The following is a 26536-nucleotide window of genomic DNA, read 5'->3' as shown; positions in this document are numbered from 1 at the left end:
GATATCGTTCTACAAGATGAAGGATTTCCTACTTAATGTCTCTTCTTCTCTAGGGATCACACAGTATTATCTGAGAAAAGAGGGAGGAGAAGCAGGGAGCCGAGGTTTCAGCAGACAAGGAAGGTACCAAGGATTCACTGTGGTATGATAGGACTGTGGTATGATAGGCAGTTGAGTGTAGAGCAATTTCTGAAGCAGGGATCATAAATAGGCATATTATACATTTTCAAGCTATGATTTATTGCTCTGCAGTTGCCAAGGGTATATAAATTAGGTCCATTCATATTTGGAAGTATGATAGCTAGGTAAAACAGGATGCAAGCAAAAATATGAATTTTTCCAGGAGAAAGTTTTAATAGTAGACCAAGGCTGAATAGGGAGACAGACGAACACAGAAACCGATGGTTAAAAGCTAGGGAAGGTAATAGATTGTAAGGCTCAGGGAGGAAGAAAAATACTGCTTCTTATTAGTAAATGAGCTAGAGGTGTTTTAGTTCAATGGCAGAGCATTCAGACAAGTGATGTGAAGGTCCCAGATGTCAAGTTCCAAGGAGGAACTATGGATGCAGGTAGCTTAAGGTAAGGGGAGGATAATGAGTCTGAAAGAGGGAGAGGAATATCTGTGGTCTATACAAAATTTGAGACTATTTATTTTATCTTTAAAGAAGTAAGAGTTTGTTTAGTAGTAAAGAACAAAGCAAAATGGTGGTGGTGGGGAGCTGGAGAATAGAGAATATAGAGAAAAGTCCCAAAGAACAGAAACACCCTTGAGGCATACCATAGGTTAGAATTCACAGGTAGGAAATATGGGGATGTAAAATGAAAATATTCTAAAGAAACAAGAATGAGGGTTCAAGTATTTTCAAATTTACTGCCCAAGTAATCAATCATGACATCACCAAACAGTATCATGTATTAACATTATACATAATGTTTATTTTCATTTTATTTGTTCTCTTTTGAGACTTGTGACTATGTGGGTTGAGGGTTTCAACAATTCTGGAATGTTTTTAGCCATTTTGGATTTAATTCTGTACAATATTCATTTTGTTCTCTTTAGAACAAAATTTTCCCCCTAAATTTAAATACTTTCACTATATTATACAATAAATTTATTAAGTAATTTTTGCTTTATCCTAATCCATGTTGTGAACCTTTAGGATTTAATTTCTTTCTTGTCCAAGCACTGGAATAAAATATAACTACTAATATTTTTTAAATGTTTAAGTGTATTACAAATTTAAGTGATCATTAAACTCCCTAAGAACAGAGTTGTTTTTATTAGTTTGCATTTCTTTGTTATTTGTATATGTAACAACGTACAAGTGGAAGCCAGAAGTCAGCACTGGGTATCATCTTCAACTGCTCTCTACCTTTTTCCTTTAAAAAAAAAAATTACATTGATGTACTCATTTGGTGTTTGAGTGTGTGTGTGTGTGTGTGTGTGTGTGTGTGTGTGTGTGTGTGTGTGTGGTATAGTGCCCATGTGGCAGTCAAAGGACAATGTGCAGGAGTTGTTTATCTCCTTCTCCCAGGTGAGTCTCAGGAATCAAACCCCGGTCCTCAAGCTTGGCAGCAAGTACCTTTACTTGCTGAGCTACGTTGCAGGCACTGAATCTTGAGTTCATCAATTCAGCCAGGTTGACCAGTCATGAGTTGTAAAGATCTTCCTGTCTGCCTCACATCAAAATTGGCATTACAGATGTATCACATTGCCTTCTGTACTGGTGCTAAGGATCTCAGCTCAGGTCCTCATGCTTGTGTGGCAGACTTTAACAAATATACCATCTCCCCAACCAAATACACCATCTAAGTTTACAGGAGACTGCTTACCAACAATGAGTCTCTGAAGGGCACCTTTATCTCCATTAACTGCAGCAGCATGAACCTGAGATGCTAATGAGGACCCCGTAGAGAGTACTTCCTCTGATATGTTCATAGTTTTCTCCACAACCCTAGTGACCTGAAACAGAATTTGCGTACAGTAAGTACAAGCAGAAAATACTTCTAAAACCTGTCTTATGAGTGCCAAATATGATTTATTATAGATACTTAAATAGGACCTAAAAACTCACTCCTACTTCTACAACTGCTGACATGGCAAATTAGATGGCTTCTGTATCACTTGCTTTAAGTACAGATTAGAAAATTGGGCTCTTTAGAGATATTTCTCAAGAAATGAGAAAAGAAGACAGCCCCATTAGGCATAGAGTTTAAAAGTCACATTGACTTCTAAGATTAATACATTCTAAGGTAATGTGATTCCACACAATAGTTGTTGGGGTTAGACAGTATCCTACTTTAAGTTACTCCATATTGTGTAAAATAGAGGGTTTTCAGCCTGTGCCTTGTCCTGAGACAGTCCACTTTATTAGCTGCTTTTGAACTCTGTTTTTGAGGATAGATGATGACTGTGCTCCGGGATGGAAGTAAACACTAACTGCTGCCCAGCAACCACCCACAAAGCACAGATCAATAAATGACTTACTCCTGAGAACATAGAGGGCCGCATCCTATAAACTTTTCAAGGTATACGGAGACTATGGAAGGATGTGTGTATATTAAAATCATACCAAGGAAGCCAGCCCCAAGGACTTAGTGGACATGTAAGACCAAGGATGGGTTGTAACTTCCTTACCATGGAGTGGAGATACCTAGCAATGCAGGGTCAATGGCCCCCAGCAAACTCTCTTCTGAGTTCTACTGTATGTGTGCATCAAGGACTAGCAGGCCACGTTCTCAGCTCTTCTTGAGGGTCAGCTGGGTCCCTGGCTGTTGACTTGACCTACTTGAGTGCTATTTGCCCATCCACCTGCTAGCTTGTCTAGACCTGAATCCACTGTTCTTGTTCTAATCTGGTTCTGTCCTCTTGTTTCTGCAGCTGACTATATTTTTGCCCACTACCTTGACTCTCTTGTGATCTGATTTGAACAGACAACAGCTTGCTCTAAAACTGTTTTAGGGTTGTTACTTATCAAGACAGAATATGCTTGAATTTTTGATCAGCCCATTTCTGAAACTTCTTGCACGGTCATAGCTTCTTTACATTGTATTTATTCTATAAACCACATATCTGTATATTTACTGTGTACCATTTTGATATGAGAGTTAATAATAGTAATTGAGATCAGAATAGAAAAAAAGAAAACCCAGGAGATGCCCTGGCCAGATTACCAAAGTAGGTGGGATCAGGTAGCAAAAGACTACCACTGGAACCATTACACTTTGTGAATTTATTGTCATTCACTAAAATCTGACATTGCAGAAAGACCCAAACATACTTGCATATATTTCTGACATAGTTCTTTCATCACTGACAAGAATTACTGAATTGTTCTAATTTAGAAAATAGTAAATTATGGTAAAGGTTAGCTTTCCATTTAATCTGCGGACAATGTGAGTTAACATGCTGGCAAAAACACAGAAGACAGTGTTAGGAGACACTTCTGTTTTGTCTGAACATGTCTGTCATGTTAGAACAAAGAGTGTCATGTAGGATTGTATCAAACTCACTTGGGGAACTACAAAACAATAATTGAAGTAAAAGTAGGAGACTACATTTGAGTTCCTGGTCTGGTTGTGTTAATGATGACAGTGTGTCTTTAGATCTTAGTAAACATGCAAAACTAAAAAGGTTAACTATGTTTCTTTATTTAACAAATAGGGTGACAACTATTCTAGGTACTGTTCTGAATTCTAAAACATCAGTGTGGATATAACATGAACAGAGTTTTAGGCATGTCAGACCGCAAGAAAACTTATTTAGTCCTTTGAAAACTGTTGAAATGGTTATTTCTTTCTCTTGGACCTGCATTATATGTACTTAACCACAATTTTACCAGTTAGCACAGTAACAGGTATTCAGCTGGTGCCAAGTGAAAGTTTACTGAATGGAATGTCATAGGGTAAGTCTCAAGTCCTAAGGGCCAATCAGATCAAAGCTTAGCTTCAGGGAGTAATGACTTCTGTTCTTTTCTTCCTTCCTTTCTTTTTTTTAAAGACAGGGTCTAGAAATTTAAGGACTAGGTTGCCTGGGAAGTTACTGTGTAGCCCACACTGTCCTTAAACTCCTGATCCTTCCACCTCAGCCTCTCAAGTGATGGGAGTTCAAGCGTATACCACCACAACCAATCCTACTGTTTATCAATTTCTTATTTGAACAAAACTTGGGTTCAGTCAGCGAATGTGATAAATGTTACATTGATAAGACCACTGCATTAGGAAGTAGTGGGTTTAAGTCTTGGCTCCACTACACTTTAATTTTGTCTCCCTGGAAAAGTCATTCCTCTAGGTAATCCTGCTGCTGCTGCTTCATTGTTGTTCTCCTCCTCCGCCGCCTTCTCCTCCTCCTTTAGCAGAAATTCTAATTTCCTTGCTGTCCTCACTTCAATAAATAATTTTTTAATAGACAGAAATCAAAGCCACTTTGTTAGTGCTTTAAAATGTATCATCATCATTAAATAATTACAAAATAAGCCTGTGCAATAAACGCTCTAATTACTACTATGCAAACGTAGTGGTGCTGAGCTCACACACAGAAAAAGCAATTCTGGTTAGGGTTAAAGATTTGGTGACTGTGACAGATGTCAGGGGAATCAAATGTCCGAAGTGGTGACACTTGAGAAGGCAAGCCAGAAAGAAAAAGGGTCAGGCCACCTCAGGTAGCAGGAAGGCTGAAAGCAAAGAGCTGGAGTAGGGAGAACCACGAATGCAGAATGCCTCCTAGGAGGTGATGATGTGGCTAACTTTCCAGGCACATGGATCTAGCTGGGTGTTCACAGAAGATTCTGGAAAGCTACCAGACACCAAGTTAAACTCCTTTACTACTTGGTTAATTCGTAATTGTGCTGTAAGAAGTGGTCAAGACCACTTAAGCACTGCACTTTACAGTTTATAATATGCTTTTCCATCCCTTTTCTCATCGTCTCACGGACCCTCTGAAACAACCCTGGATAAGTCATTGACTGAAGCCCCAGTGGTGATTCTCCTTATATAACGGAGGAAGCAGCGCAGAAAGAAGAGGCAGCAGCTTGGAGGCCAGGGATGGAGGCTCAGGCCACACCTCAGATCAGGCGGGCCAAGAAAACGCAGCAGCGGCCCGGGGCGGTGCTCTCCATCCTTCCCGAGCCGCCGGTGCTGGACCGCTTCCTACTCACCCCTGTCTCCAAGACTGGCGTTCAGGGGCAGCCCCAGGAGGCACAACCCTCACGGGGCCGCCCCTCCCGCCAAGTCAGGCCACTGCGCCCACAGGAACAGACCCCAGGACACTAGAGCCCAGGAGCTCTGAAGAAGTAGCCTGAGGCTCCCGGCCGCACCGCCCTCTGGGGATTGTAGTTCCTGTCCCGGAGGCACAGAGGTACGCGGTCCCTTCCAATCCCGAAGAGCCCCGCGCACAGATGTCTTGGTCGTCCTGGACACAGGGCTTACTGGGAAAGAGAGTCCCAGCTCTCCGACGACAGGGTCAGTGAAAGCAATATGGACTACATTTCCCGACGTGCTCCGAGATGGGCAGGACCCGGAAGTGAGGGCGTGAGAGGCCTCTCTGGAAGTTGTCCCGGGTGTTCGCCGCTGGAGCTCCGGGTCGAGAGGACGAGGTGCCGCTGCCGCCGGCCCCGGAGCCCAGCCCTTTTCCAGCCCGGTCCAGTCCCATCCGCCACCTCCTGATCCCGCCGTCGACCCCATCGATACCATGAATCCTGCCGTCTTCCTATCTTTACCAGACCTCAGATGCTCTCTGCTGCTCCTGGTGAGTGTATGTGGGGATGACAAACCCTCCAACTGTGTCCCTGACCGCCTCCCGCCCTCCGCGAGGGGGAACGGTGCAGCCCCTGCTGGTCTCGACTCTCCTGCGCCGGTGAGGCGTGCACCCCCGGGCACTGCCTTCACTTTGGCCGTTCTTTTGGCTTCTTAAGCCTACGGTCCACGAGGCCTGAGAAACCACAGTCGGGGCTTGGAACCTGCAAATCGGAGAATTCGTCTTGGGGGAGTGATACGTGGGAGGTCACCGCTGAGGCCCCTGGAGTTCCTTTCGGTATTGTGGACGTTGAGGACCTGGTGCTTGGGGCACCAGAATCCTAAGGGACCTGGGGTACACATAATGTTTTCTCTCACACTGGGAAGCGTGTGAAGCCGACAGGTGTTGGGGTCGTGTGAGTCTCTCTGGATCCTTGAAACAGGCTGGCAAAGCCCTCTGTTGTGGCTTCATGTGATTGGTTGGAAACCCGGAACTGGAGACTGGTTTGGTGTGGACTGGGAGAATAGGAATTTGAAAAGGTGGAGGGTGTGATTATCTGACAGGCTCTGCTGGAGCCTCCTGCAAGCCCTGTTGCAACCTATACTCCCTAGAAGCATACATAAATCTTTGTCAGTGCTCTGGACTTGAGAATAACCAGCTTTCCTAAGTGCTTGGTGCTTCCCATCCTGCCCAACATCATCCCATCTTAGAAAAGAATCTTTCCCCAGTTCTTCATCTGAAATATATCTTGAGTATGGGACCAACTTGGCCTCTTCTTAAGGTCAAATTGAGACAAAAACTGAAGGTCTAACTCCATATGTGAAAATGAGAGGAATTTAATTGGACTGTTATGACAGTATTTGAAAATACTTGAATTGTGGTAGATTCTTAGAAAGCTAAGATTAGCATCATTGAATATAAATTACTTTCTTCACAGCTTAAGAATAATAATTAACTTGCAAGAAGCTGTGTAGTTGGTTACAGGCAAAACTGAGTCTAGAAATAGATTTCTTAATTTGTAGTGTATATTCTCCTGTATCACATAAAAAGTTTAACATTAGTGCTTAAAATACTTTTCATTCTCATTATGACTTGAAATACTTTTTTTAAAAAAGCTATATATAATACTCCATTTTTCCCAAATAAAATGGTGTAAACTAAATGAAATGAGAATAGTTCTGAAGGCTACAATTGTGTATAAACGAGGCCACATATGTTTTCTTAGCACTTGTTTAAGTATACAGCACTAAATTACTTCTATATAGAGGATCTCTCTCTCTCTTGCTCTCTCGGTGTGTGCGCACGCACACACACATGTTTCTTATGTACCTTCTGGAACTGTTGCAATAATAAAGACCATATACTTCTTAAGGATACTAATTACTAATCTTTTCCTCAGCCTTAAAAAGACTTGTCTGTTAGAAATTATTTTTAGGTGACTGAGAAGTTCAAAGATCAAAATTCTTAAGAAATTGAAATGTTGAAACATTTGAGTAGGAAAATGTCAATAGATCTAAGTTTAAGAATGAGAACATTTATTTTGAAGTAACACATACTTTTTCTAGAGAATTTATCAATCCTGTTAAATATCTAAATGAAGATTTCTTCTCAAATAGAGCCTACATTTTCCTAAAGTCTAGTTAAAAACACAATGTGTATTTATCTTCCTAAGCAAAGGTAGCCAATAGGACTAGAAGAAGCATAGAAGCCATTTTAGAGAACTCCTGTGAAGATTAATGGTCTGGAAAACAAAGCCTCAGAAAAGCTCTCATAAACCAGAAGTACAAGTCAAATTAGATTCGATTTGAACACAATATTTGTTTACTTAGTTCTAATAATTTTAAACTAGTTTAGCAAATATTCATAGAACATTGGTCTAATCTCAACAGTGTGTAGCCTGTCTGACTACTAATTCAGTCACAGTGATGGAACCTGCATATTCAGCATCCCACCTATCTAATGAGTAATCCTCTGGGTTCCCTTCAGGCTTCAACCTGATGCCTTTCACAGGCAGACATAGAAAACTCCAGTTCCCATTTAGCTTAGGTCATCATTTTTCCCTTAAGTGGTTGGCTCTAAACATCTATATATCTTTTTACCATAGTAAGAAGTACTCTTTACCTCAGTTTTAAAGAGCTACTAATACCTTCTTAAATTTGTAGGGATCATAAAATAATAGCTGAAATTTTAACACTGAATTTCAGGAGGCAAGTGATAATTTTTTCCCTGATCTCAAAAGTATTCTAGGGGGAAAAAGTATTCTAGAATATATTACTCTATGCCTTAAAAGCCTTTCTGCATGGCCATCTAAGCACAGAGAGTGTGATAACTCTTCCATTAAGTGCTAATTGGCCCTTTTCTACTTTGTGTCAGAGATAGGTTGATTGAGAACTGAAGTAGATTCTTTTCTGCTCAACTCTTTCCTAGCATATGAGCTCTTCGCTGGTTGTGTGTAGGTTTTGAAAATGTGAGATAAGAGAAAGATGGCTAAATCAGAATGGAGTTGTGTCAAATATCCTTAGTTAATTTAGAGATTTTTAACCATTTATTCCAGTTGTTTTATTGAAGATGTTATCTCACTAATCTCTTGATTATTATGTTCAAAGATTCTAGGTTGTTACTAGCTCTGGTAGTCCTATGCTTCTATAAGTTAATACCTTTGTTATTGCTTTTGTTTTTTTATTTTTCTATATGTATAGGAAGCCGAGAAAAAATTACCTAGTTTAGGAAGCTAAGTAATTAGAGAGCTAAGTAAACACTTGTAGAGTCTGCTGAATTTAATTTTTAAGATTTTTTATAAGTGTCAGTTTTAGTCATTAATGTCAACAATAAAAGTGTTTAATCTTCCAAAAAATACTCTTGGAAGCACATAATTAGGTTCACAACAGGTGGGTTATTTATCCTTTTTATATAACTTTTCCCATATCCATGGGTTACACTACGGGGCTGTTCTTTAAAATTAGTTGAGACAGTTTTAATAAAACACAGTTCATTGGTATCCTGGATTTTGTTCCCATCCTCAGAACAGAGAAATAAACAAGAACACAAAGTTGCTTGGGCTGTATACCAGTTATATCTCATAAAGTTGCCTGGGCTATACACCAGTTATATGTCACAAAGTCCCAGCATTAGTTTAATTTCCTCCCAAAACACTGTTGTGACACTTATAAATGTATTCAGATATTACTTGGTGTTTAAATATTCCTAATTGTGTCTGTTTTTAAAAACTGATCAATCAAATTGGAACCACATGAGTTCCACACTTGCTACTTGGTTTATGTGTCTCCTATAAAACTTTTGGATGCCTGGAATTGAGCCCAGGTCCTTGAGCATCCTAAGCACATACTGTACCACTGATCAGCTACCAGCCTAAGATGTTTAAAGTCTCTAGGTTACTTTCCCATCTCATTTTTTCCCTTGGTAATTTAGATATAGTTATAGAGTATCTTACATTCTTGGTATCACTAATTGGAGCCTCTTAATGTGGTTTTGATGTTTCTCTGTTGTACTTATTAATAGAAACCTGTCATTCAATTTTTTGTGTTTTTTTTCAACCACTAGCTCAGTATGCATTGCTAAATTTGCTTATTTATCTTTCAAGTCAAGATTCTAAAAATTTATTATTTATTTCATAATCATATAAAATTTAAGATCTTCAAAACCAGACAAATTGTGTTAAAATAATTCTATTTTTTTCTGTCTCTTATGCTGATATAAGAAAACAGTATTTTTTTTTAACTTTTATGGCCATTTCCTTAAAAAAAAAACTAATGTAAGTTATTTGCTTTTATGTCTATATATGTGTTTTTCTAGTTTGATTAAACTATACATATTCATACTTTTCACTTTAAAATTATAAAAATACCTTTCCAGCTTCAAGTTTTACCTTAAAGGTATTGAGATGGAACTAGTCTACATTTGCATGTATGTGTATGTGTGTTTATGTGTATATGTAATCAGGAGGCCAAAAGAGACTTCAGATATTGTCTATCTTGATTTTTGAGACGGCATCTCTCACTTGTTTGGTTAGTTGAACTTACTAGTTAGGCTAGTCTAACCAACCACAGAATACTAGTCTCCACCTTCCCAATGCTGGGGTTATAAAGTTGTATTGCCATGTCTGACTTTTAAACTTTAATTTAGTTTACATTTCAAATGATATCCCCCTTCCTGGTTATCCCTCCACAACCTTTCCATTCCTATCCTCCCCTTTGCCTCTATGAGGGAGCCCCTCTACCCACTCACCCACTCCCTCACCCCTCTCCTCCACCCACTTACCCACTCCCCCTCACCCCTCCCCTCCACCCACTCCCCAACTCCCCCTCACTCCTTCCCTCCACCCACTCACCCACTCCCGCCTCACCCCTCTAGCATCCCCCTACACTAGGGCATCAAACTTCCACAGGACCAATAGTTTAAAGAATTTTAACTTAATTACTTTATTCTTTGACAGTTTCATATATGTGTATGTATAGTATATTCCAGTCATTTCCATCCTTACTATCTGCTCTTATCTCCTGTCTCTTTCTTCTTTCCAAGAAGTTTCCTTTCAAATAAAATGCCTTTTAAAAAGTGTGTGTGAATGTGTGTGAATGTGTGACTGTATGACTCACTGAGTTTAATTAAGGTTGCTTGAATGAGCATGGCTAGTTTTTGATGGGTACTCCACTGATGAAAATGACAACTCCTTTCCCAGCAGTCATTAGCTGCCAGTACCTCCCCTAACCTTGAGGGAATGCTATAGACTCTGCCTTGTGCAGGTTACCATAATTGCAGCGAGTTCATGAGTACAACAGCGTTTTTGTATCCATTTGACATCTTTTTGTGGCATACCTCCTTATTCTTCAGCTCCTACAATCTTTCCATCCTTTTTTCCCCAATGTTTCCTGAGCTTTGGCGGGGACAATAGATGCCATATATAGACATTTAAGACTGACTATTGCTCCAGTATCATTTATAATTGGCACTTTGACCAGTTATGAGCCTCTGCATTAACTGCTGCCTTCAGCTTTAAGAAACTTTTCTGAGGAGGGCTAGGAGCAGCACAAAGCTATGGGTGTAAACCAGAGTATCAGACGACAGTCTGGCATGTCCATTTAGTAAAACATTAGTTTTTGGAACTTACTCATCAGACTAAGCTGACTGGATAGGGAGCCTATGACCTTCCCAGCCACTGGCTCTTGACCAGGTTTACAATGCCAGCACTTGACTTTTTATCGGAGTTTTGGGGATTGAACTTAGGTCCTTAACTGCTTGTGCTCCACTGTATAGTGTTCTCAGATTACTACTATTTCTATTTTTTCTGCTGTTACAAATAGTTCTGCAAACATTAGCTTATGTATATATAGTTTTTGATGGTGTACCTTACAGATAGATTCCTGTAAGTGAAGTGAAGTTGCCAGTGGTCAAAAGGAAATGGACAGTACTTGGAACTTTATACATGCTGACACCAGATGTCATGAAATGCCACCACACTGGGGGTTTGCCATTATGCCATCTTGCCAACAATGTAAAAGATGTTTTCTAGAGTCTTCTAAGTGGGTATTTCTCACTGGTATTTCATTTAACTTGTTTCTTTTAATAGATGTTTGAAGTTTTTCTTATTGTGTACAGATGATTTGCATATTCTATCTGTATGAAATGTCTTCCTGACTAGATAGTTATTGCTCTTCCATTTCTCTGTCAAATGCACACACACAAGTAGGCACACACAAGTGCACATGTGTATATGAGTACACAGACACTGACTCTTACATCTGTGTTAGATTGTGTGGTGTACCTAAGGATAAGAGGTGCCAAAATACACTTCTGAAAAAAAATCAATCTGAATTTAGTAATATATCTGGAGGGTTAATATTTGTAAAAGCCTTAGAGAAGATGTTCATTGCCACAGTTACATGAAACTTGGAACTGTATGCCATGGTATTGAGTGCCTTTCTGCTAGCTCAGTCTTTAGATGTGTTGTGATTTACTTACATTACTTTTTGTCAAGATACTTAGGTTATTGGTTATTTTGTTTTACAGTGTTTTAAAATGTACAAAAGATATACATTGAAAGACATTCATTATAAATCTCAAAATATAGCCTGTAACTATATTTCATGGGTCATGCAAATGTGTCAATTTAATAAGAAAAATCTAATTTGAATTTACAATTCTTTGGTTATAAACAAACTTGAATCTTACACACACACACACACACACACACAAACACACACATCATGTGTATGTGGTGGCCAGAGGGTAACCTCAGTTGTCATTTCTCGGCCATCTACTTCTCTGCTTTTGAGATAGGGTCTTCTCACTGGCCTGAATCTTACCAAGGAGGCTAGGCTGGCCAACTAGTAAGCCCAGGGTTTCTCTTATCTTCACCTTCGAAGTGCTGGGATTGCTGTCATGTGCCATTTCTTTGCAGATTCTGGGGTTCATCCAGGTTCTCACTTCACTTTCTGAGCTGTCTCCCTAGCCCTGAATCTTTTCTGTTCATAGTATTTATCCTCTTTTTAAAAACTTGATAACACTTCCAGTGATTGAGAATAAATGTTCTAACAAGCTGTAAAGAACAACTGAAGGTAGGTGTTCATTCATATGAAAAATGGGTAGGAAGGCATCTACATGGCAAGTCTCAGCTCTCCCATTTAGTGAACACTATAAACTTGGATAAATAATATAAACAAAAATATTAAGTCTGTAAGATAAACGGATTGGGCTTCATAATTCTGTAATTTTTTTATTTGTTGAATCTTGCTTTCAGAAAGGATAGTCTTCTAACTTCCCCTAACAGTAGACATTTGGTTTGTACTTTTCCTAAAAAGAAATCTGCGAACATTTTATTTAGCAAGTTGTGGGACTACACCATTCACCTCATTTTCTATGTTGAGACAAACATGCATAGCCACAGCTTTTCCAACATGGAATATCACTCTGCTGTTTCATCTAACTAAGGAAGTGATTAAAAGCAGTTTCATTTTCCCCAGCACCTGTGTTAGTCTGCCTTTGATTCTGAAGAGGGAAACTATCTTCATCACAGGCTGTAGAAGCTTTGTTTAAATTGATTGATAGCATTATCATTTGAGTGCCTGTTTTCCATTTGCTATGAAAGAGATAAAGGTGCTTGAGATGCCCCATTTTTAAGAAACCTGTGCTTCACTTAGAGAAAGGGGCTGTGTATATATAATTAGAATACCAAAAGCAAAGAGAGATGTCCAAGGCAATTGGTACAGACTGGCAGCACACAGACCTTGCTTCTCAGAAGTGTGGGTGAGTGTTGAGTGACCTCACGTTAGAACTACTGAATCAGAGCCTGCAGTGTAAGAGTGAGTGCACTTGAATGGCTTAAATGTATGTTAGAGTTAGAGAGATACAACTATAGACATCTGTAAGAAACAAACTTTTTTTTCAGTGGGAAATCTTCAGGCTCACTGGGAAAGAATAATTTGAGCATTATCTTGAAGAGGGAAATTGCATAGGGTAATTTTTAGTCTTCAGTGGAGTGAAGAAAAGGGGTTTTGTCTTTTAAAAGCATAATTAATCTTTTATATGAATTGAGTATTTGTGTGTTTTGTTGTGTTTTTTTTTTAAAGAATTCTTGCTGTCTTTTTTGCTGACATGGCCAAACATCAGAATTGATCCTAAAGAAGCTAGCAAACCATTAACAGTTCATTATTAATTTAGAAAAAAATATAAAAAAAATCATGGTCTTCAGTGGATTTGAATGAGCATTCAGATGGCTTCATTCAAGAAGGAATAGGGAAGCATGCCACCTTGGAGGTCTTATGTAATGTCCTGGATCTCAGTCTGAGTTGTCCCTGTAAGGACTGAGAAAATCCTAAGTGCTTTGCAAGTCCTTGCTTATATTGTGGCAGAGAGCTCTGCAATTTCTCCAGCCAATGATTTTATCATCATGTAGAACTGATTACACATTATACTTGCTCTTAATTTTAAATGTTTAAGACAAGACTATAATAGAGAAAAACATTGAAAAAGACCCAGGAAACTTCCTAAGAAGAACATTGTAGTGTTTTGTTTTTTAAATTAATTAAACTAGGCTTTATGGTAGAATGCCAAAGATTGTTCCATTTAAGATGATCATACTCTGAAAGGAGGCCTTTGATAATTGAATTTAAGAGATTTTTAGAAAAATGTCTTTAGAAATCATAAGAATTTTTGCCATGTGGCTCTAGCATTAGTGTCTTATTTCACTTGATAGGAAGTAACTCATAATGGCTGAAGTTATCAAGTTGTTATGAACATAAGCATTCACTAAAGTTAAATAAAACGTGTACTCCCCAGTCATAGTAGTTACATTTAAGGCAAATGGCTACTGCATTGAACATTGTACATTCTGGACCATTCTCTTACCACATGGAGACCGATGTACTTGAGCCAGACTGGGAGGTGGTAAAGAATAAAAAAATGACTCAAACAGTATTTCTAATGGGTGTGGAAATTGTTAGGGCTTATCTGTTCAAGGGGCTGTGATAAACTGGAAAATAATAATAACCTTATCAACATAGATATGGATTTTGTTTGGTAGGGAGTTAGGGAAGTGCTAGAAATAAAAGTTAGCAAGAACTTGAGCTTTGCTTTTTTTTTTTTTTTTTTTTTGTCGTAAGATGTTTTATTATAGAAAGGAGAGAGAAGAGATAGGAAAGTAGAGGCCGGCCTGGCCACATGGAGAGAAGGGGGAAGGGAGGAGGAGAGAGTAAAGAAGAGTAAGAGGCTAAGGAGGAAGAGAGAGAAGAAGAAGCAAGAATTTGAGTTTTTTTTTTTTTAAAGATTTATTTATTTATTATATGTAAGTACACTGTATCTGTCTACAGACACCAGAAGAGGGCGTCAGATCTCATCAAGGGTGGCCGTGAGCCACCGTGTGGTTGCTGGGATTTGAACTCATGACCTTCCGAAGAGCAGTCGGTGCTCTTCCCCGCTGAGCTATCTCACCAGCCCAAGAATTTGAGTTTTAATATTAGTTCTTCTCATAGTTTATAATGTCATTTAGTCACTGTCCTTGAGGCAGTAATTGTCTTATATATTGAGTAGTATTGAATAGACCATGAACCTCACCCTACCCCAATTCAAGAGCAGTGAAACTAACTTTGGGGTTTGACTGTCTGCAGTTTATCTCCGTGGTAAAAATCTCATCTGAGGTCTCATTGTTAAGTGGTACTACAGAAGAGATTTAAAATTTTATTTTATTGTATGACAGTTTCATACTGATAATGAATTTTGGTTATTTTCATACCTATTTCTCTTTCTTATCACCTTCCCTATTCCACTAGAACCCTTCTCAACAATTCCCCCTCTTCCACGGTTTTGTATGTGTGTGGCCTATTGAGTGTATTTGGAGGTACTTGCTTGAGTGTGGGTGGGAGATCATGATGGAGCAAGGGCAACTTACCTGTGGTTCCATCACTGAAAAAAATGACACTCCCTGTCTCAACAACCAATAATTACCAGAGTCCTGCAGGGAGAGATGGGATCTCATTTTATCCATTATGGAATGTTGATGGCCCCAATGTTGTGCAGGATCTTTGAAGATAACTACAGCTGTGGTGAGTTGAATGCAGTGGGTATGTCATGTCTAGAAGACATCTTTTTGTTGAAATCACTCCTGGCTTCTACATTCTTTTTTCCTCTTCCTCTGTGATAGTCCTTGAGCCTTAAAGGAGGTGAGAATAACTGTGCCTTTAAAGGACAAGTGCTCTACAATCATTTTTCTTGACACTTTGACCTATTATGGGTTTCTGCATTAACCCTGCCAGCTGCAGTGAGAAGCTTCTCTGAGGAAGATGGGACACAGCAGTAATCTATTAATATAAAAATGAGTATTGGGGCTGGAAAATGGCTGAGGAGTTAAGGGCACTTGCTGCTCCATTCCTAGCCACCCATATGATGGCTCACCTATATGATGGTCTGTAACTCCAGTTTCAGGTCATCTGATGCCTTCTTTTGGACACTGCGTGCATATGGTGCATGTACATGCATGTATACACATACAATTTTTTCGATATCTTAAAAGAAATAGTATTTAGAAGGCAACTTTGACAGTGTGACCATAGCAAAACAATAGTAATATGTTTGCTCCTAGGACCTATGGTAACCATCACCATCCACCATCATGGGCCCTTGGCCAGCTTTACAGAATAAGGCATGAGTTTTTTGGAGAAATATTACTAAAGAATGTACTTCTATTATATAGTATTTAATAAAATTATATATAAAAACTGGCCTCTTTATATCTTTTTTAACTGTTTACTTCTGGTATTAGAACAATATCTCCACCAGGAGTTAAGTGTTTCATTTATTATTATTATTATTATTATTATTATTATTATTATTATTATTATTATTACAATTTTTTTTTTTGAGACAAAGTTTCTCTGTCTAACACTGGCTGTCCTAGAATTTACTTTGTAGACCAGGCTGGCCTCAAACTCAGAGAGATCCAAGTGCTGGGACCAAGGTTATGTGCCACCTCACTTGACTAGGAGTTAATCTTCTAATTTGATTAATCTAGATTAATGTACATCTTTTCTTTTTTACTTGAAAATGGTTGGAAGTTATATGAAGTCATAAAGGTAGACTAGTATGTTGTAAAAGCAGCTTTCTGATTAAAGCAAACTGCTGCAAATGATGAATAAAATATGAAGTAGTGATGTAGTATAGCTCATAAATATGTTTGATTTCATATTTCTTACTCGTTGGCTGTTTAGCTACTTTATTGTATTTTAAGTTTTAGAGAAAATGCCACTTTAAAAAACATCACTACTACAGCATTGAAATCTTGACACTGCTTAAAGAACAGATTAAAGTGTAACATAATGGGTTAGAGTTGCCCTGAGTCAAGAGATTGGACATTTTCAGTTCCTCTGAGCTTTATTTCTGGAGTTTTGGTCTGAGTATAGCAAGATGTAAGGTGACAAGTTCGTGCCTCTCTAATGACTCTCAGGCATTCTCAGAGCTGAGAATCAAGGTGTGTTGATTATTGTTAAAGAGGTTTTACCTGGCACTGAGCCCATAGCTTGACTCACAACTTACACTTTTATTTCCTGTCACCACCTCTATTTTCCTGTTACCTTTTGAGGAGTAATATAGTTACTCTTTCTGACTCAAAGGAGGTGGTTTGTATGTTCTATTATGATTTTATGAAACAAAATGGTTAAGAATTCACCTCTTTTTTATTCATCTTTATTTCAAGTGTAATATCTTATTACAGATTGGCTTAGTTATTTTTTCTATTCTGTGATAAAGCACCACAACCAAGGCATATTACAGAAGGAAGGGTTTATTGGGGACTTCACAGTTCCAGAGGGGTAATGCACATGACCTTAACACAGGAAGCATGGCAGCAGACAGGCATGGCTCTAGAGCAGTAGCTGAGAGCTGACATCCTCATCCACAAGCGTGAGGTACTGGAAATGATACAGGCTTTTGAAACTTCAAAACCTACCCACACTGACACACCTCTACCAATGCATCCACCTCTCCTAGTCCCTCCCAACAGTTCTACCAACTGGGACTAAGCATTCAAATAAGAGTCTGGGGCGTGGGACAACTCATTCAAATCATACAAATAATGTATTCTCTAATAGAAAACTCTAAGAATGGCAGGAATAGGAAAGGTAGACCTCTCAGGCAGGGGTCAAGTATGTATGAGGGGCTCATAAGTATGAAATAACTGACTGTAGTCCTTAAAAGAAGTAGGGAAATCAGACATTTGGATTTTGTGGGAGCCTCTTTGTAGGCCAGGACCTTAACCAGTTTTTGGATCCTTCATGTAGAAGTGTCCCAGGACTGGGGCAGCAGTATTATCAAACAATGACTGTAAGGTCCTGATAGTCTCAATTAAAAATATTCTCACGGTATGGCAGGAAGACTGTCAGCATGAAATGTGAAAAACATAGTGTTAGTAATTGAAGTATTAAAAGATTTGTTATTTTGACAAAGATATGTTATTTTGACTCCTGATAGCAGTATACTTTATGGTACAGAGAAACATAGTGAAGAAAAAAAAAATTGCCTTCACTAACCACTAAACACATTTTAGCCTACACCTTTTTCAGTCATTTTGTTTGCATTTTAATGTTGCTTTAATAATTATTTTTCTGTTTTGAAAACTCAAAAGCTGGATTCTTGTTTAGGCCTGGTATTAAGAGGTAGACACTGGCTCATAGAAATATAGAAACAAAGTGTTGTGTGGCACTATTCCTGAGGAGATGTGACAAACATCTACTTTCCCCAGAAGACTTGCGGAAGACATGCCTGAGTGTCTCTTCCACTCAGGCAGCATGGCTGGTCTGAGCTTCTAGGGAGCTCAATTTGTCTTAGAGTGTTACCTTCAAGCAGTACTTACTGCTTATATAAACTGGGGAGGGGAGAGTGGGAATGTCTGAAGCTTTTGAGCTAGCTGTTTGCTGTCTTGAGTTTTAAAGATCTTCCTTGTAAGGTAGGATGTCATCTTATTTTAAGACATCCTGAGTCACAAGAAGCTTCCCACCAAGATGAAATGTGTTATCTCTGAGTAAATTGCTGTAGGACAAAGAGATACCCATGTGCTGAAGGTAGTCACCCCCAGCATTGGGAATGGCTGCTGCTTTACCTACCTAGTTAAGTTGTTTCCTGTTTTTGAGCCTCCAGTCTCAGCTGTTAGATGGGGACAAGAATTCACCTGCAAAGTCCTAGAGTAAAAGGGAGATTTTGAATGCACCTGTAGCATTGTTGGAAACTCTTCTAGCTGCTGCCTCATAGTGAACACTCAATAAATACTATTAGATGAGGGAGTCAGGAAATAAATGTCTGTCTAGTTGCATTAAAATTGTTTGCACTACAGTGCCCACAACATAGCATGAGTCGTTAATGGAATGCTGGCCACCACTCTTGTAACTGCCTACAAATACATCTTCCAGTTTAGATTGTAGGGGTCATGATTATAAGAAAATATGTGTTGTATCTTTTATACCAACTGATAAGTGTGGTCTACCTTGTACATGGCTGGCATCCAATATATATTCAGTATGTGAATAAAGGAATCCATTAGCTGTTAACCATGCAGCTGATATCATTTAAAACAAAAATTGCGTGCACTGAATTAATAAGCTCCCAGGACTAGTTAACGTTGCCTGTGGTCTTCTGATCCTACTCATTACTCCAACTAAAGGCAGCTTAAAAATGTGATATTAAGTGAATAACTTCTCTCCCTACCTCTGTCATTATACAATCCATTGTCAGTATGTTAACAAAAGGTAACTTAGAAATGTGGTACTGTGTATAAGTTATCTGCCACATTGTCTTTAACTGTACCTAATTAGTATTGTACTTGTATTCATTGTATAATTATGAAAATAGTATATAAAAATAGTTGTGGTTTATTTTTGAAGAGTCTACTAGTTTTAGAATTATTAGAGGCCTAGTTTTTTTTTTTATTCCTGTTCTGTCATAAATTTTGACAACTCATAGCTTATTTGAGTCTTACTTGTTCAGCAATGTTTTTATTTTTTAAAGAGAATTTAAAAAAAAATACTTATTTTTATTTTATGTTCATTGGCGTTTTTCCCTGCATGTATGTATGTGTGTGTGAGGGTGTTGGATCCCTTGGAACTTATAGCCAGTTGTAAGTTGCTATGTGGGTGCTGAGAATTGAACCTGGGTCCTTTGTAAGAGCATCTTTAACCACAGAGCTATCTCTTCAGCCCTGATGTTTTTATTTTTTCTAGTATATTTAGACACTACTAAACTTTATTATCACATTTATAAAACAGTCATAGTATGATTCCTGCTTCAGCATCGGTGTTTGTTGTATGTTGTAAAGAGATACTATGCATGAAAAATAAAACTAAATTGCTGGTGCTTGTGAGATAGCAGGTAAAGACCCTTACCATATAAGCCTGACTACAAGAGTTTGGTCCTGGAAATCTAGCTAAGTTAGAAGGAAAGACCAGTCTATACACTTATCCTCTGACTTCTACACACACCCTGGCCTCATCTCTATGCCCACTTTTCTTTCCTTTATTTCTTTCTCTTACACACTCTTGCTCTCTCTCTCTCTCTAATAATAACAAATGACTTTTAAGAGTTATTATAAGAGTAAAACATTTAGACATGCCTCAGATATCCTCATTCTAGGATTCTTTACCTGAGGGAGAATAGGTGAATTATAGTAGTTCTAGGGTCTGGCTGCCTACAATAACTGGTAATGAAGGAGGTGTAGTTACCTTGAAAGCTGAAAGACCTACTTCTCTTCTGACTCCTTAGCTCTCTGATACTATGCCATCTCCCTTCTCCTCAGCCTTGTTTTTTCTACTTTAAAATTGGGTATATTTATTTTGCAAAGCTGTGAGATCATGCATATGTATAGCAAGTGCTTTGTGTCCTATCTGCGTATGAGAGGGATTGGTTTTATTAGGTACGGTTAGGGAGGGAAAGCCTGTCAAATCCATAGAGCATTGTGAAACAGGAGAGCACCCTGGGGAGCTGGCTCTGGTGCTCACCAACCCTCTGTGAGTGCCAGCCTTTGACCCTCTGAGAGGAGTGAACGGATGAGGTCTTTTAATTTTAAAAGTCTGATTCTAAACAGTAGTGGTTTCCTAAAGCACTTATCAGCTTGTCTCTTTCCTCTGGTAACAGGACATAGTCTTACCAAAATAGTGCAAGTGTAATTATGATTGATAGAAAAGAAAATCTAACTTGATATGCCGTTCGTCTTTTAGTACAAAGCAGATAAATTCCTGTAAGTGGGGCAAATGAAAGTGGGGAGACACACTTTCCGCTCTTCCGAATGAAAGGTATCATTAGTTGCACATAGAGCGACTTAATGTTACTTAAGCATTTGGAATCATTCAGAAGTCTATCTGCTGTGATTGACATGAGATATATGGAAATGAAGATTCTTTAGAAATGTGTCGTCTCCTTTTGAATTTAGTAAAGGAAGAGATTATTACTTCAGACGTGTCACTGAAAAGATGAAAAAACTATTTGTGTAAATGTGGAAGATTTTAAATAGCTGGTTTATAGTTTCATTTGCTGCTGGAAGCCTGATGTACGTGCATACCAGTTACCCTTAATATTGCTTCCAGTGGGATATCAACGTGTTTCTACAGAAGTGTGTACATGTATAATCTTTACTACTTTTAGTAAAATTTGACCATTAAGCTAAAATTTGTTTATATGTCCACTGAAAACTGGTATAAAGCTCACCATGCTTATAATCCCATCAGTCAGGGAGGCAGGAAGATGGAGTGTTCAAGGATAGACTGGGTATAAACAAGCAACAAAGAAAATCCTGTTATGTAGTGAGTCTTCTTAGATTTTAAAACTCCCTCTGGGTAGGGAAAAAGAAAGGGGCCACATTAGGAGACAAACGAAAGATGAAAAGGTGTATGCTGCCAGGGTGCTTCTGGTTTTCCAGTGGCCTCTTTTCACTAGTCATTTCCTTAGTTACAATCATTGCTTCTCCACAGATTAGAGTAACTGATTCTTTTCTTTGTTGGTTCTTTGCATTTTTTGGGTGTTCTTATCTTGTTCATGAAGACTAAGTTATTTATGTTATTCTTTAGATACAACACTAGTTCTCAACCTGTGGGTTTCTACCCTTTAGGTGGAGCAGGCATTGAATAACCTTTTCTCAGGAGTTGCATGTCTGATATTCTGCATATTAAATATTTACAATTTATAACAGGAGAATTACAGCTATGAAGTAGAAATGAAATCGTTTTATGGTGGGGGTCACCACAAAATGAGGAACTGTGTTGAAAGGTCATAGCATTAGGAAGGTTGAGAATCACTGAGCTAGAGGTTCACTATCACCCAGGTTGTCCAAGAACTGACCGTTTGGGCCAGGCTATCCTCTTGCCTCAGCCTCCTGAAGTATTAGGATCACAGATGTGAGCCTTCACACACAGCATCGTTTTTACTATAATAATCTACAGCATACATACTTTGTAGTCTGCCCATATGTCAGTGAGTGCATATGTCTTCTAGTCATGATGTGGATGTATCGTTCACATTCTTTGGCACTGCTAAAATTGTATTATTGTTGTTTGCTTTTGTTTTTCACATCTCTTAACATTGGTTGAACTTGTTAGATATTTCTCCCTTTTTTTTTTTTTTTTTTTTTTTTTTTTTTTTTTTTTTTTTTGGTCATCGTTTCAAGTAGCTATTTGTTTTGTAGGTAAAGAAAGGTTAGGGTCGGAAAGCTTGTCAAATCCATTGTGAAACCGAGAAGTCAGCCTGGGGTTCTGGTGCAGATCAACCGTCTGTGATTCTGCCATCTGAATCTGAAATGAGTAAATGAATCAGGCCTTTTACTTTTAAGAGTCTGATTCTAAATTGTATTTTCATTAATACTGCTTTTCTATGTTCTTTGTATACTAAATTTATACTCTAATACCTTACAATTCTCTAATTGTTTGTATTCTTGAATTTCTGATTATAAGTTATGCCATTTGCAATGAGTGGCAAATTTACTTCATTTTCCATATTTAAACCTATAATTTTCCCTTTGTTATATTGTCTACTGATTCGCATGGTTGTTAAGTAATGGTGGGGGAAAGAGGAAAACAAACCAGGAAACCACAACAATAAAAACACAAGGATGAAGGAGAACTCAGTTAACTTCAACAGAAACATTGGCACAAAACAAAACCTTATCTCTTAACATTGTCTTTTTTTCTAGTAGTTGTTTTAGCTAATCAAACTTAGAGGCAAGAGGGACTGTCTTTCAAGTCTCTGACTCATTCACAAACTTAACTAGAAACTTGAATTCGTCTGATTTCTATTTCATGTGCTGGCTTAAGGGAGTATTTATTTAAGGGAGTACACAAAGTCCTTTAATAATGTTTAAACTTCATTCTGATATCTCAAAACTGCCCATTGAATAAATAGCCTGTTTGGAGCTTCCACACAGCAGTTCATAAGCATCCCAAATGTCAAGTAGTGATCTAGATCTGATAACAGTTTAGTTTCAACCAAGAAACAGTGAATTGAACAATAAATCTTGTGTAACAAAACCAAAACTTTGCAAAGAGAACATGTGCTTAAATTATACAAATTGGAAATTTTATATTCAGAAACCAGATGATCTTTAGAGTAATTCATGCTTAAATTACAAAAATAGACACTGAATTATTGCTTGTTTCTGAGAGTTTTATGAACTCTCATAAAATCTTTAATTGCACTTATAAGTTTAATTGCACTTACAATTAGTTGAGGTTATGATTAAACCACAGTTTCATGGTCTGGTGATTTGATGCAGTCTATGAGTTGAGGTCTAGGAGGCAAAAGTTTTTTCTGCTAGCTCTGACACTCATCATGTAACCTTTGAGCATGTACTTTTTTTGCCTTCTCTTAGTCCACAGATATCCATTGCTGTTTTGCACCTTAATAGTCTGAAATTTATTGGAGTTTCTGAGATAGGTATATCTCAGTGGAATTTGTTTTCCAAGAAACATTAAGGTCAAGCTTCATCCTTAGACCAAACTGTGCCTCACAAAGACTTACTCTCACATATTGGAAAAATATGCAGCATCAGCAGCTATATCCTGGCCAAGGCAAGGGAAAATTTGGAAATTATGGGAAATTTGCCTGTGAAAACTGAGAATTAAGATTCATGTTACCATTTCGCCACAGAAATTTTCAGGGGTTTTGTTTGTTTTTACAGTGTTTCAGAATAAACAAACAAACAAACCAAAACAGGTTACAGGGGCTGGAGAGATAGATGGTTTAGCAGTTAAAAACACTGGCTACTCCCACAGAGAACCCAGGTTCAATTCCCAGCACTATACAGTGGCTCACTTTGTAACTCCTATTCCTGGGGATTTGTGACTTCTTCTGACTTCCACAGGGACCAGGCACACAGACATACATGCAGGCAAAACATTCATACAGTAAAAATAAATAAAAATATAAAGCTTAAAAACAAAAACACTTTACAGTACAATCTAGTACACACACACACACACACACACACACACACACACACACACACAAATAAAAGTTTCTCAAAAGTACTTAACAAATACTACATCCTCTGGCAGTGAGATTTCCCTTTTGTTACTGTCCAGGGGATAGGTTTCATAATCTATTAATGTGTTCAAATCTGCAATTCAAAAAATAGTGCTATTCTTTTAGTTAAGGTTTCTACTGCTGTGATAAAACACCATGCCCATAAACAACCTAGGGATGAAAGGGTTGGTTGGTGGTTTGTTTGAGCTTACCACTCTCAAGTAACACTCCTTTGTGGAGTGAAATCAGGGAAGGAACTTGAGGCAGGTGCTGAAGCAGAGGCCATGATGGAGTACTGCTTACTGGCTTGCTCCCCATAGCTTACTCAGTCTGCTTTCTTAGAGAACTCGCAAATATAGGATCTTATGGCACAGTTCACATTAACTGGGCCCTTCCACATCAATCATCAACAAAGAAAATGTATCACAGGCCAATCGAATGGGGACACTTTCTCTGTGTTGTCTGGAAATTGTGTTGTCAGTTCACAGGTTTGCAGGCAACGGCACCTTGATCCACTCACAAACACCTCATGGATGCACCAGTAGTCCAGTTCAGTAAAGTTGGGTTAGCAACAGTGATAACATGACCTAGCAAAGACGGTCAGGCCTCAGCCTCCACTCCAGTCAGCAGGAGGGACCAACAAGAAAACCAGGAGAAGTTCTCGGCTGTACCTCTCTCAGGGAAGTGAAGATCAGAGAAGATGAGAGACCCACAAGCATTGCACAGCTAACGGTACCAGCAAACCAAGCTGTCACTCCTGGAGTCCTATTTATACTCTCCAAACATCACATGTCCTCCACGTGCCTTGCCTCAGCACGTGCATCCAATCAGCTCAAGTTCAAGTCTGCGGAGTCCTGACAAATGAAGCTCAACTATGAAGTGTAAGGTGGACCAATACATTCAAATGTTGATAGCAAAGAATCCTTCACCATGTGTCCTTTTCTGTGCTTGCTTTAGCAGAACATCCTCTCTTTTGTCTGCTTCAGTGAAACGTGCCTTCACAAGTCTGCCTTAGTCACCTGTGTCCACTTCAGGAAAATACTCCTTCACGTGTTTGCCCCAGAAAAACACCATCTAACACAACTTACTCTCCAAAGAACCCTTAAGTTTCCATGTCAGGGCTGCCTTGTCTAGTCTCAACAGGAGGAGATGAGTCTAGTCCTACTGCAACTTGACATGCCAAGGTGGGTTGATATCCATGGGAGGCTTCCCCTTCTCTAAGGACAAAGGGAGTGGGGCATGAGGGACAGGAGATAAGAGGGAAGGACTATGAGGAAAAAAGAAGGGGAAGCTGCAATCAGAATGTAGATTAATTAATTAATTAATGAAATAAAAAGGATGTCCTCCATCACTTTAAAAACAAAAAACTAAGGCTTTTGTAGATTAATCTTTCTCAAAAGGTTTGTCATTAGCGTTTCTGGTATTCTAGGTCAGGTGTTTCAAGACTTTTGGCCTCCTATTCAGAGAGTTGAAATAAAGGCTCACACAGATTACAGATTAGCAGAAAAACTTTATTTAAAGCAAAGCTATAGAAAAGGTCAAATTTACTGAAATGGGGCAGAAAAACCACATGAGTGAGAGTACGTAAGGGCCCTTAAGTCTCTTATTGTGAAGTCTAAAGGAAGGAGTGTGTCTTGGCTAGTTTTATGTCAACTTGACACAAACTAGAGTCATCTAATGGATGAGGACCTCAGTTGAGAAAAATGCCTCCATAAAATCCAGCTGTAAGGCATTTTCTTAATGAGTGATCGGTATGGATTGGCCCTGCCCACTGTTGCTGGTGCTTTCACTGGAGTAGTGGTCCTGGGTTCTCTAAAAAGCTAGGCTTAGCAAAGCCATGGGAACAATCCAGTAGGCAGCACATGGCTTCTGCATCACCTCCTGCCTCTGGGTCTCTCCCCTGCTTAAGTTTCTGTCCTGACTTCCTTTGATGATGAACTGATTTGGAATGCTAAACAGACTAAACCCTTTCCTCCCGAGTTTCTTTGTTTATCCAGATGTTTCATCACAGCAATAGCAGCCCTAAGACAGAGAGACTAGGTACTAAGGGGTGTACTTTGGATGGTTCTCTATTTTGATAGATCATATATTCATTTTTCCTATTGTGCATAACTCATTCCGATAAGGCATCTGACTTCAGTGATAATCTTTGTTCATCATATGCTATAGACATAGACATCAGACAGTACCTAGGGGATTTTTTATTTGAAGGGCACAGTTTGCCTTATTGTGCCACCAACCAGGTCTGCTCCTATATTTTTCTAACTGGATTCATTAGGAATGCACTTAAAATAGAACCTGTCTATTTGATTGTTGTCAGAGGTAGAAAAATATGTTTTATTACTCAGAGATGGGAGTACGTGTAGCCTGATGCTGTAGGTGTTGTGGAGGTTTGGAGATTGCTAGGTTTATTGTTTGGAGAGGAGTATGTGTACATATTATGTGCAGCTGAAGGAACTAGGACAGCAAGTACTTTATAAGAAGTGTGTGCATGTGTGCAACTGTCTGTGCATGGTCTTAGCCTAAACTATCTCATATGCCTGTCTCATTAGAATGACATACCCAAGGTGGATTATCATGCCAACTAATACTTCTTTGACTAACATTTTCTACTTAGTTATGAATTACTGTATGATCTGTTATTGTCCTAGAACACACAGTACTCTGCTTAGGAATAAGAAGTTAGGATTTTCTCTCCAGTGAGTTTCTAAGACCGGAGCAGCAAGCCAGGAGACACAGGCCCCACGAGTCGCAGGGGACTTGCAGGGCAGCAGGGACAGGACAAGCTCTAGTCAGAGACAC

The 26536-nt window shown here is 38.7% G+C and overlaps 2 protein-coding genes across 5 annotated transcripts in view; one reads left to right on the top strand and one right to left on the bottom strand.

Moving 5' to 3' along the window:
- Invs (inversin) overlaps positions 1 to 5486 on the bottom strand; it is a 150593-nt gene extending 145107 nt beyond the window's left edge. Inside the window, exons 1-2 of one of the 4 annotated variants that reach the window (XM_031377361.1) lie at positions 5428 to 5486; positions 1834 to 1963 (exon numbers count right to left, since the gene is read on the bottom strand). In XM_031377361.1, the coding sequence (XP_031233221.1) occupies positions 1834 to 1939 (106 nt within the window). In that variant the 5' untranslated portion in view covers positions 1940 to 1963; positions 5428 to 5486. Of the gene's footprint in view, positions 1 to 1833; positions 1964 to 5062; positions 5129 to 5156; positions 5394 to 5427 lie in introns of those variants that run through there. The other 3 variants (XM_031377360.1, XM_031377362.1, XM_031377363.1) reach the window with 3 other exon arrangements.
- A 23-nt stretch (positions 5487 to 5509) lies between these two features.
- Positions 5510 to 26536, top strand: part of Erp44 (endoplasmic reticulum protein 44) — an 83939-nt gene continuing 62912 nt past the window's right edge. The window contains exon 1 of the mRNA XM_031377365.1: positions 5510 to 5746. Coding sequence (XP_031233225.1) covers positions 5690 to 5746 — 57 coding nt within the window. The 5' untranslated portion in view covers positions 5510 to 5689. The remainder of the gene's footprint in view (positions 5747 to 26536) is intronic.

This window comes from Mastomys coucha, unplaced genomic scaffold (genome assembly GCF_008632895.1).
Source record: "Mastomys coucha isolate ucsf_1 unplaced genomic scaffold, UCSF_Mcou_1 pScaffold18, whole genome shotgun sequence".
NCBI classification, from domain to species: domain Eukaryota; kingdom Metazoa; phylum Chordata; class Mammalia; order Rodentia; family Muridae; genus Mastomys; species Mastomys coucha.
This window is presented reverse-complemented; position numbering and strand designations above follow the sequence as displayed.